This window comes from Tursiops truncatus, chromosome 10, assembly GCF_011762595.2.
Source record: "Tursiops truncatus isolate mTurTru1 chromosome 10, mTurTru1.mat.Y, whole genome shotgun sequence".
NCBI lineage: Eukaryota > Metazoa > Chordata > Mammalia > Artiodactyla > Delphinidae > Tursiops > Tursiops truncatus.
The window spans coordinates 37,920,051-37,933,012 of record NC_047043.1 but is presented as its reverse complement, the minus strand read 5'-3'; the positions used below and the strand labels follow the sequence as shown (position 1 = coordinate 37,933,012).

General features: G+C 37.0%; 1 protein-coding gene across 21 annotated transcripts in view; it reads right to left on the bottom strand.

Moving 5' to 3' along the window:
• Nucleotides 1-12,962, bottom strand: part of FKBP5 (FKBP prolyl isomerase 5) — a 98,816-nt gene that overhangs the window by 24,143 nt on the left and 61,711 nt on the right. For all 21 annotated transcript variants that reach the window (XM_019949700.3, XM_073810826.1, XM_073810823.1 and 18 more), the window contains 2 exons: nucleotides 11,777-11,919; nucleotides 10,711-10,825 (listed from right to left, as the gene is read on the bottom strand). In XM_019949700.3, the coding sequence (XP_019805259.1) occupies nucleotides 10,711-10,825; nucleotides 11,777-11,919 (258 nt within the window). The remainder of the gene's footprint in view (nucleotides 1-10,710; nucleotides 10,826-11,776; nucleotides 11,920-12,962) is intronic.

Here is a 12,962-nt window from a genome sequence, read left to right as displayed (position 1 = left end):
TGTTATGTGTGGATAGACAGAGATGAACTCAATGAATATTAGCTATGATTATTTTCCTGCAATTAGTGGTAAATTATACCAGATTAAACATGTTTTAGAACTTGGTATAAGAAACCACTTGATCGCTCCACAGAGAGAGCTGTCAAAGTATGAATAAAATTCAAAGTAGGCAAAGGCAATATCTTATTTTGTACCTCACAGTGTGTACAACTGTGTGTACAACACACAGTTCAGGGCCAGAAAGTAAATATTTATTTAATGATTAATCTGAAAACAGGGCATTAAGGAAAATGGTAGTCATTTTCACTCATTTATAGGAATTTTCCCTTTTGAATATGTTAGTACTCCTATTTTTAATAAACGCCAAGAGCTATTTAAATTCTTTACTGATATGGAGTTTTGTTTTTTAATACTATTCCAAAATCAATGGTCCACTGGCTTAATTTCTTAATAACAAAAAGATTATTTTCTACTAAGATTTTACTCTACCCGAAGACTTGAAGATACCTTTTTAGAAGGAGCTATATAAATCCAAAATATATGAAAGAATAAACACTATCCATTTTAGACCCAAGTACCATACTACATTATTTTGTGAAAATATATAATAAAATGGTTTCAAGAATCTGCTCTCTCTTACTGGACAAAATTTGCCAGGACATTCATAAATACTTCAAAAGCATGTGAAAAACAAACAAAACCCAAAAAACCCTCATAGCTCTATCAGATTTCAACATGGTCATACATGAAATCTTTCCTCTATTTTCAATTTTGGACCATTTTGGTTTTTGGTGTTTTATTTATAAAGAACACATAGCTAGATTTTGTTGTCATCACTGTGTTAACCTTATAAGAATTTCTGCCTTTAATAGGTGACTTTATCTCATTCATATTTTTTGTAATCACTGACATGATTGATTTTATTCCTACAATCTTATTTTTGATTTCCTACATAATGTTTTCTTGTTATTCTTCCTTTATTACTTTTACTAAATTGATCAACCTTTCCTCGTTCCTTTACTTCCCCACTCCATGCACGGTCCCTTGGAAGTTCTACATCCTATTCTTACTAGTACCTAACGTTAAATTTTAAACAAATCATTCAACAGTATGTGTGTATGTGTGTATATATATATACACACATACACACATAGATGTGTATATATACACACACACATACATACACACATATACATATTTATCAATGTGGACTAATCAGCATAATATCTCCTTGAATAAGAAAACCTTCTTAGACCATTTGCTTCCCCTCCTCATTTCCCATTTGCACCTCATTTTGTTAATTACCGTAGCTCCATACTGTTAAACAATTATTATTTTAACATTATAGTTCTACCATTTCAGAGATCCAAATTCAGCTGTCATGTTATGGAAATTACTTTTATGCTCACTAATGTTTCTTATGCCTTGAGTCTTCACTTCTTGGCTTTATTTTTTGTGATGTTTTAGAATATCCTATAGTATTTTTTTCAAAAAGGGCACAAGTCTGCATACTCCAAAGTTAATTTTGTTCTCATAGTTAAGTGATAACTTGGCTGAGGATAGAAATTTAGGTTTAAAATATTCAGTTACAGACAATGCTCAAAGCACTGTCTTTTAGTATTTAGTGTCACAAATAAGAAGTCTGATGTCATTCTGATTCTCATTCCTTTGCACATAGCTTATTTCTCCCTGGAAGAGTTCAAAATTTTCTTTTAAGTTATGGAATTAAGAAATTTCACCAGATATATATACAATGGAATATTACTCAGCCATAAAAAAAGAATGAAATCTTGCCACTTGCAAAAACACAGATGGACTTAGAGGGTATTTATGCTAAGTGAAATAAGTCAGACAAAGACAAATACCCCATGATTTCACTTACATGTAAATCTAAAAAAACAAATGAACAAATAAAACAGAAACAGAGTTAGATACAGAAACAAACAGGAGGATGAGAGAGGAGTAGAGGGATGAGTGAAATAGGTGAGGGAGATAAAGAGGTACAAATTTTGTTAGAAAATAAATGTCAGGGGATGTAATGTACAGCATAGGGAATATTGTCAGTAATACTGTAATAACTTTGTAAGGTGACAGATGGTAACTAGACTTATCATGGTGATCATTTTGTTAATGTATAAAAATACTGAATCATTATGTTGTATACCTGAAACTAATGATATTTTAAGTCTATTATACTTCAATAGGAAGGAAGGGAGGGAGGAAGGAAAGGGAAATCTCACCAGGATGTATCTAGGTGAAAAAGCACTCCTTACTCCCGTGTGCCACCATCAACTGGCCCTTTCAATCTTAAGATTCTTCTGTCTTGGGGCTTCCCTGGTGGTGTAGTGGTTAGGAATCTGCCTGCCAACGTGCAGGACACTGGTCTGGGAAGATCCCACGTGCCATGGAGCAACTAAGCCCATGCACCACAGCTACTGAACCTGTGCTCTACAGCCCGCCAGCCACAACTACTGAGCCTGCATGCCACAACTACTGAAGCCCGTGTGCCTAGAGCCGTGCTCCGCAACGAGAGAAGCCACCCCAATCAGAAGCCCACGAACCAAAACGAAGAGTAGTCCCTGCTTGCCGCAACTAGAGAAAGCCCAGGCACAGCAACGAAAACCCGATGCAGCCAAAAAAAAAAAGAAAACAAAAAAAACTGTGTGTGAGGTAAATTCTTAAGAAAAAATTCTTCTTTCTCTAGGAAACCTTCTTCCATTACACGTTTGGTTAGATACATATCATCTATCCTTGATTATCCCAGTCTTCTAATTTTTCTTTCACTTTTCATCTCTTTGGTGTTTTTTTTTCCCCCTCTGTGTTCTGAGATATTCTTCACTATCTTTTGTATCACTAATTCAAAATTCTGGCACTGTCCATTTTGCTTTTCAAACCTTCCTCAGAGTTCCAATTTTGATAATCATATTCTTAATTTCCAGATACTTTCTTTTTTTCTTTTTTTTTTTTTGCGGTACGCGGGCCTCTCACTGTTGTGGCCTCTCCCGTTGCGGAGCACAGGCTCCGGACGTGCAGGCTCAGCGGCCATGGCTCACGGGCCTAGCCGCTCCGCGGCACGTGGGATCTTCCCAGACCGGGGCACGAACCCGTGTCTCCTGCATCGGCAGGCGGACTCTCAACCACTGCGCCACCAGGGAAGCCCCCCAGATACTTTCTTATCTTTTCCTTTTTCAGAGAAGCTGATTTTTCTGACTCATGAATTTAATATCCTGTTAAATATCTCTGAAGATACTAATTAGTATTTTGAAAGTTCTCTTCTATTTCTTCTTAGTCCACCTCAGTGCTTCCATTTCGTGGTATTTGCTGATGATTCTGTATTGTTTGGTCATGCTTTAAAAGGAAGGATTCAGAAAGATCAAGTGATTTTAGTTACCTGACACAGTTTTTCTAAGCCATTGGATATACTTCCATGGTAGGCCTTTTCGCAAGAGGAGTGGGCTGATCATGCAGATCTCTGGGTGAAGATCCCAAAGATATTTATTGAGCATTTACTACATGCTGAGCATCATGTGCACAGGAAGGCTGGGGACACCTTTTTCCACTGGTGATGTAGGAAAAAGTTTTACTTCAGGAGCGAAACACTTCTGCTTATTTACTGTTGTGCAGAGCTGCTTTCACTTTTTTCCCCTTCAAATCTGTTTTAAAAGCTCAAAGATACTTATGTTCTCATTCTGTAGTCCAAGTCCTAACACACGGAGCCTTCTGAGGCAGATCCCTACTTTACTTTGGAAATTGGGCCTTATTGGCTTTAGCTTGGGAGCAAAAGTCACAGCCAGGCCCTAGAGTAGTAATTCTCGAGTAGTAATTCTCAATCCTTGGCTGCAAACTAGAATCACCAGGGGTGTTTTTTGTTTTTTAAATACTTGTGCCTGGAGTTCCATCCTTTGAGATTTGCTATTCTTATTTAACTGGTCTGGGCTGAGACCTGGGCATCAGAATTTTAAAAGCTCCCCAAGTAATTCTAAATTCAGCCAAAGTTGAGAACCACTACACTACAGGCTTACTAGCCCAGCTGTTCCATATTGTTTTATAACAACCCTGATGATTACCCCATAGCCTGCCTTGGCTCCCTTGCACCAGCTGACTAAGCTTGGAGTTCTTCCCAAGCTTGTTGAGACGAACAGTATGTACCTCTGCAGAGGTCTTCTCTACACCTGTTGTGGGTTGGGTTTCCTGAGTCTAGTTTCCATCAGTCCAATTTTATCTACTTTACGTATTCCAGAAATTCTCCATACTTTCTGATCCACTTCTTGTAGTCTTCCTATTTTCCACCACTAATACGGATTTCTTCCTCTTTTTTTTGAAATCATTCTCCACCCCTCCCCTCCCCATCTCTCATTTCAGTGGGATTTGCAGAGGGAAGGGTACTCCAACAACTTGAATCCCTGCAGATCACTCTGTTGAAATTTTCACATTTGAAAATACTCCCGATTGTCTGCATTCTTTGCATTGATGTGGCTGAAAGCACTGTGAGGCAAGAGAGTCACACACAGCTAGCATTTTGATGTGCCTACTCCAAGCACGGAAGTTAACTCAGAAGATGTGAGAGATGGGAGTTGGGGGAAGAGGAGCTGGTAGCTATTCAGAGCCTTATGTCAGATTGGCTTTTCTAAGAAAGCAAAGCTTAAAAGTAACAATGTAGCCACTACAGGCAATGAAGCTAAAGTATGATGACTAAAGTATCAGTCATCATGATAATGTCAATTAGAGTACCTTAGAACACAGTGACTTTTTTTTAATGGAAAAAGGACAACACTGAATAAAAATTACAAGATGGTCATCTTAATTGACATAAAGCATACTGGAACAGAATCTAAAAATTGATTTGCAAGCATTAGGATCCTGACGGAGTAAAAATCACAATTTCTTTGAGAAAGAATAAATTCTGTCAAACTAATGTAAATTCTCTCTTCCCCAAAGAAATTATTAAAAGGAAGCAAAAGATCACAATTCAATAAAAGCCTTTTGATTCAGTCCACAACTTTGTTCTTCAGAAAACAAACCAGCAAAAATCCTGGAGAAATATGATTTAGGTAACATTACTAAGAAGATATATAATTATTTTTAAGACTGTTACTGAAGACAAACTGATCATGGGTTCTAGGTCAACCCTGGTAGAGACAAAATAATTTGCTGATGGACAGGCTGTAGAATATAAGAGAAAGAGAAGTTTATTTCCTTAAATCTATTTAAAGGACGCAAAATAAATGATATAAACATTTATTTAGAGAAATAAATTTATTTAGAGAAATAAATTTATTTATTTATAGAAAAAAGAAACTAAGTGTCTACCATGTATTAGGCACCTTTCTTCCCTTAACTGTCACAACAATCTGTGGGGGTAAAAGATTATTATTCCCATTTTACAGATGAGAAAACTGTATGCTCAAGGTGATTAAGTAACTTGTCTAAAGTCATAAAAATATCAAGTAGTGATTCCAAGATTCGAAATTCACATCTATCACTTCCAAAGCCTGTGTGCCCCCTCCCCCGGCTATTCACTGTACCTTTACACAGAAATGACAGAAACTTGGTCACTCTTGTGTATCTATAATGACATATCATAATGGATGATCACTGTCTATAGTTTTTCTTTCACTGTGGAACTGGCTTTAGTTCTAGGATTTCTACTTGGTTTTGAATCTAATAGTATATGGGTGATGGTACCAAAAAAAGGCAAACCAGTAAAGTGAAGACTGAGTAGACTTCAAAAGGAACAAGGTGATCTTGGCTTCTGACAGAGACCACTTTTGAGTCAACCTTCTGTCCTCCTCCCACACAGAGCTAACTGGTTTCAAAGAGGGAAAGCAGGACACCTTAACCTTGATAAGTGACAATACAATAAAGTTTTATAAAATTGATTTGTTCCAGAAAACCAAAAAGGGCTTTTGGGAGAAAAAGTAAGAATAAACCATTTACTCTCAAATTTCCCAGGAAAGTACAATCTAACAAGATGAGAGACAAAAAAATTAGTCATTGCCCTTTCTTAATACATTTAGAAACAGAAAAAATATATATATAAAGGATTATTCACATATATTAAAAATTCTATTCATAGTATATTATCCTTCACACAAAAAGGGGACATAAAAATACATGTATCTGCTCACTTCTGCAAAAAAATACAATAATAAACGAGGAACTAATGAGATTGTTACCTATAGGAGGTAGGAAGGAACAGAGTGGAAATAATGAGGAAATGGGAACAGGTTAGTAGGGATGAGGGGGGGAATAACACTTCTGAGTATATCTTTTTGTATCATCTAAAATCATGGTAATGTTTCATACACCAAAAAAACCAAATAATTAAAACCTACCAGAGTGTGGGGGGAACCCCAATGGAAGGTAAATACAACAAATGAACTTAACTGTATTACAAATGAATAACATAACCATACTGAAGGGAATGAGGATGAAAGAACTAACCTAAGTTGGAAAACAGTGTTTTCAATGTATGCTATAGGCTAATGACAAAAGGAAGTACACTCAGATATTTCCTACTTAGGAAAAAATATTTTTTAAAATATTTATTTATTTATTTAGGCTGCGCTGGGTCTTAGTTGCGGCATGCAGGATCTTTGTTGCAGCATGCAGACTCTTAGTTGCAGCATGCATGCAGGATCTAGTTCCCCGACCAGGGGTCGAACCCAGGCCCCCTGCACTGGGAGCATGGAGTCTTACCCACTGGACCACCAGGGAAGTCCCAGGAAATTTGTTTTTCACAGGGGTATGGGTTAGCAATTCTGAAACTACTTTCTGTATATACCATGATTGAGCAAATAAATAAATACACTGTGAATAATGAGAGCCAGGTTTCTCACTGTTGGAGAAAGCAATTTCAAAGAAGCAAAGAGAGGAGGCTAAAACAAAACTGTGGTGGGCTGAAATTGAAAGTGTCAGTATGTACTCATAGTTTTTAATATATATATACAGACTGATACAGAAGTACACATAGAATGTGTATATATGCATGTCGAGATATATGTATTTTCTAGCTCTGTTAAGAGGTTCTAGAAGCAATAACATTCCATAGCATGAGTATACCTAGCACCCAGATCTTCATTTCTAAATACCATTCTCCAGTAAAAGGAATCAGCTCCTTGGAGGAATGGCTGATTCCAGACCGGGGGCAGGAAAATTACCAAATAAGCCCTAAGCATCTAGTGGTGTCATAAGTAAGAAAGTGCTCAAGAAACAATGTTGAAAGGACCAAAGAGCCAAGTTGAAGGAGCTTCCAATGGCCAAATCTAGGACAATCTGAGCAACAAAATAAATACGAATAGTAATGAATAGTAACCTACAGAATAAAATGACATCCATGGGTCAATACTGATATAAATAAACGACTGAATAAACAGAGGAGAAGAGGCAGCTCTTCCTTACAGCAGAATTCTAATTAAATGTAGAAGAAACAGTGGACATAGAAAAATAACCATTAGGCAAATACCACAGTAATAACTGTTGCATACAAAAGTCACTCATGGATGCTAAAATTAGTGTGTGAAGGTGTGATGTAAAAGAGGTTATCTGAATAGTTTCCAAGTATTTCCTTCCCAATGAGATACTTAGTAACTAGAGAGAGAAAAATAGTAACTTTACAGTGGAGAAACATGGCAGACCCCACCTTAACCAAGTGGCCCAAGTTAACATCAACAGTAATGAGACATCAATGTCATGTACTTCCTGATAATGATGAACTGAGATGGGCACATCACTTATGTATTTTTCCAAATATGCATAGCCTCAATCTAATCAGGGGAAAACATCAAACCAACCCAAATTAAGGGATATTCTACAATAATTGGCCTTCAATTATTTAACTTTAACTTCAAAAGTGTTAAAAGTCATGAAAAACACAAAGACTGATCAGCTGTCACAGATTGGGGGAGACAAAGAGACATGACAACTAAATTACAATGTTGGATCCTGAATTTGATGGTGGACTTGAAAAAGGACATCAGCGTGGCAACAGGTGAAATTCAAGTAAGATTTGTAGAATAGTTAATAGCACTGAATCAATGTTAATTTCCTGATTTTGATAAAAGTACTGTGGTTAAGTAAGATGTCAACATTAGGGGAAGCTGGGTGAAGCATATAAGGAAATTCTCTGTACTAGTTCTGCAATTTTTCCAGAAGTCAAAAATTATTTCAAAATGAAAAGTTAAAAAAATGACTCCAATTGAAAATATTACCGAAAGCAAGATTTGATTTAATTTAGCCTGCTCCAAAGTTAACTCTACAGTGGTAGTTTTGTGGTATTGCCTATAACTGGGAAGTTTTTCCTTTTAATTTAGTTGACGAAAACCTCCAATTTTAAAATATATAACTTGTTAAATCTGGGGAGTCACTGTATCACAGGGGGAAAAAACCCTCTACTTCTGTATATGTTTGAAATTTTTCATAATAAAAATTTAAAATACATGTTATAGACAAGATTTTTAAGTTCTTATTAATATATTGAGGAGAATTTTCTATCATTCCTATAACTTTCATAAACATTTAGAATTCTATCAGGAATTTTTCGGGCTAGTAGGACCTTAGAAATGAAGGAGTCTACCCCTGCGTCACTGGACAGGAAAGAAGCTGATGCCAGAAAGGCAACGTCTAGTTAGAGTGGGCCAAAGCCTGAACCCTATCTTCCGGCTCCTGGTCCAGGTATTTCTCCAACACTATACACCTGAGCTCTTCTTCATTTATTCTAAAACTTATCAAGAGTGATAACTATCTAAACACTTTAACTACAACAGAACAGTAATACTATTTATAACTTTCCAATTAAAAAAAAACTAAATTTGAACTAATTTGCCAGACTCGTGGAAATGAAACATGCATTCAAAGTAGAATGTAAAATAATGTTGTGGTTCAACACGCAACATTAAAGATGAGAAAATCAACTATTCTAGTTTACATTTTAAAAATGAAATCTTTAGGCCTTTTATATTGATAATATCAATAGTTCACGCTGCCATCCTTCTTTAGTAATTTGATTTTTTTTAAAATTCTTTTTATTTTATTTATCTTTGGCTGTGTTGGGTCTTTGTTGCTGCATGCAGGCTTTCTCTAGTTGTGGTGAGTGGGGGCTACTCTCCATTGCGGTACGCAGGCTTCTCATTGTAGTGGCTTCTCTTGTTGCAGAGCACCAGCTCTACGTGTGTGGGCTTCAGTAGTTGTGGCTCGCGGCTTCTAGAGCGCAGGCTCAGTAGTTGTGGCACACTGGCTTAGTTCCTCTGCAGCATGTGGGAACTTCCTGAACCAGGGTTGGAACCCGTGTCCTCTGCACTGGCAGGCAGATTCTTAACCACTGCGCCACCAGGGAAACCCAGTGATTTTATTTTTTAAGGGAAGTATTTCTTTCTTTCTTTTTAAAATTTAAAAAGTTTTTTTGTCTGCGCCACGCGGCTTACAAAATCTTAGTTCCCCAACCAGGGACTGAACCCGGGCCATAGCAGTAAAAGTGCCGAGTCCTAACCGTTGGACCACCAGGGAATTCCCTTGACTTTTTTTTTTTATAACTTAAAAAAAAATTTTTTTTAAAATTTATTTGTTCTATTTATTCATCTTTGGCTGCATCGGATCCCCGCTGCTGCACACGGGTCCCCTCCAGCTGTGGCAAGAGGGGGCCACTCCTCGCCGTGGCACACGGGCCCAGTTGCTCTCCCGGACCAGGGATTGAACCCGCGTCCCCTGCATTGGCAGGTAGACCCCAACCACTGCGCCACCAGGGAAGCCCTCCCTTGATTTTTTTAAATGGAAGTATTTGTTTTCTCACTACTGTCTTTTTTGAAGTACTTCAACTCAGTAAATGCCATCTTGCAAACATTTATCCATGCAGAAAGCATTTACTGAACAACAAATGTGTGTAAGGCTCTGTAGGTGATGCTGGAAACAAAAAGATGAAGAAAGATTCTGGTCCTCCAGCACTCACTGTATACTAGGGAAATGGGCAGATGCTGATTAGAATATAAAGTAACAAGTAGTGTACACACAATGTGTGTACACCTCCCTCTGGGAGGGTGGACGGGTGCTCAGTTAACCCAGTCCTCAGCCCTGTCCTTATATCCAACTTATTAGCAAATGAAGAAAATGGAATAGCTTCAGGTCACTCAATAAATGACAAAGCAGAGCTTGAACCCAGGTCTCCTGACACAGAACAGAAAAAACTATTCTCCTGTTTTGATCTAACTAAAATGATGAACTGTTTTTTATCTTAATGACAGCCAGTGAAATGGGTTTGATGCCCTGATGGGCATTACAATCTACTACTCTATTTGGTAACTCTGTAACCTTGGGTAATTTACATAACTTCTCTGAACTCACTTTTCTCACCTAGGGATAATTAATCATAGCTCAAAAGGTTATTGTGAGAAATAAATAAATAATATATAAGGCAACTGATATAACTGTTGGCACACCAAGGAGTCCACAGACCAAGAATTCATTGATGGATGGGCTTACCTTTTACTCATTGTTTTGAGTTTGAAGAGGCTGGTACAGTTCTTGGCACACACAGGTTGAATGAATATTTACTAAATGAAGTCACTTTTAAATAAATGTTGAATTTAAAACTATTAAGAGATATATATTCAATATATTTATTTTCATAAACAGATTTTTTAAAACAAAATCTCCATTTCATCCACATAATTGGAACCCAACTTTTAAGGACCAGTTCCCTCTCACAGCAGTACTTACTTTCTACTGTCGCTCCTTCGTTTGGGTTTGAATACCCTTCTCCTTTCCGTTTGATTCTTCGGATAATACCTCCATCTTCAAATAAGTCCTCTCCTTTGAAATCAAGAAGCTCAATCTAGAAAGGAAAAAGGGATCTGACTGAGAACGGACCAAAAAAGCCAATTTAACATACTTAAAGGCAAAGGCAACCACTCTCCTTTCATTTTACAAAATAAAACTCTGTTTTATATTTACCTGTGCTTCTTAATTATTGGAAAAGTAGGGAAAAAAGAACACTGCACTTTTCCATACCTGGAAAGAAACTTCATGTAATGATAATGTCTAGGACTACATCCTGTGGGGCTGCAGTGCAAAGACAGACAGGAAATACTAGGAAAACTGCCTTGTGGGCAGAACGCCAGAGTGACACAGTGCTGGCCCAGACTATTTTGTCTGACTCTAGAGGCCACCACTTTTTCTCCCCAGATTCATGGATGCCCTTCTTAAAATTAAGACTAAATCTTATGAATCAGGCCTACAACCAACTAAAGGTGTTTTTTACCTAGTTACAATGTTTTAGGCATTTCCCCTCTTTAATTTTTTAATTAGGTATGGCCAAATATGTATAATTCAACACAATGAATACCATTTTATCACCATCTACCGCTTCTAATGAGGAAGTGAGATCTGTGACATTTATAAACCTCTGTAATATGAAAATAGCTTTACAACTTGCTTTATAGCTTTAGGTATATTTCAACATGTATCTCCCACATTTCCATCCTGTCTTCTGATCAGGTTTGAGTATGTCATAACTCACACCACTGACCAGAACCTTTATTTCTAAGCCTGTTGTCTTTTGTTTATTTGGATATGACCGTTTTCTGCCAGAGACACGTTTCTAAGAAAGCACTGGCACACATCCCTTGGGTTTGTGGGAAACAATTCAAGAAGCCAAGCTCCAAAATAAATAAGTTGGATCTGATTCTCAATAGCAAGCTCAGCTCCTTGTTCCACTGCCTGTTGCTTTGGAGCCAGCACTATAGTAGAGCAGATGCTAACAAGGCAACATCACACACATACTTGCCTCAAAAAAGAGAGTTGCATTCGAGGGAATTTTGGGGAGACTGCCAGCCGAGCCATATGCATATTCTGGTTTGCACAGTAAATGACAGATCTCTCCTTTCTTCATGGTAGCCACCCCAATGTCCCATGCCTTGATAACTTGGCCTAGGAGAAAGGAAAAAGTGGTTGAAAGCTATAAGCCATATTTTAAAAGACTTAACTGTCACAAAACAAAAGTTCAAACAAATTTCCAATTCCTTACATACTATTCAGCTAGGAAGTAGGGGCTAAAAAAACCCTCAGTAAGACCTATACACTAAGAAATAAATTGTGATTTTTTTTTTTTTGAGGGCTATCAGAGAAGATTCTCTGCTGAGAAGGATGAAAGTAGTATCAGTTTCTAAACTACTCTAAGTCTTTGAAAAGTGGCAGTAACATCATCTTTGAAATGTGGCTGGGCTGCAGTTGTTGCTTAATTTATAATTTCAACCATAAGAATAAGTGCGTGTTTTCTAGGCAGAAATGGAACAAAAATAGTATAGAAAATGGAATTTGTCCTAAGAAAGCTTATAATTTAGTTGGGCAGACAAAAACAACAAACAAGAAACCGGAAAAGTATAAATTGTATAAAAAGGCCCATGAAACAGATTTCTTCTCAAAATTTAGAGTAAGAAAAAAAGTGGGTTTTGTTTTTCTAAAAAAAACAGAATGATATGTGTCCTTTTTTGCCAAATCACAAGAAGTGTAGAACTCAGAATTTTTTTTTTCCTACTTCCAGGGAACAAAGCTTACTGCTCGGCTGTAGAACTATATTAACCCACATAATTGTAATTGTATCTTACAATAAGCAGTCCCAAATCCTTTGGGAAACAACAGAAAATGTACAAAATTTCAAGGGATAATATATACATTTGGGGTGCTATGTCAAAGACTTAAGTATTCAAAGTGAGATCAGGTAATAAGCAATGAACTCCAGAGAAGGTGAATTTTGAAGAGAGCTATTATCTTGAACTGAGAACTGAGGTTAGGATTAGAGTAAGGATGATTAGAATAAGGGGAACCCTATACTAAGGTATGTAAGTAGATATGGACAAAGCATTTGTGACTCATGACTTCAGCTTAGTCTTAGGCATTACAACTTTTCAAAATATCAGATACACTTATTTTAGTTAAAAGTGTATATAAGGTATACATGCCAATTATTAAAA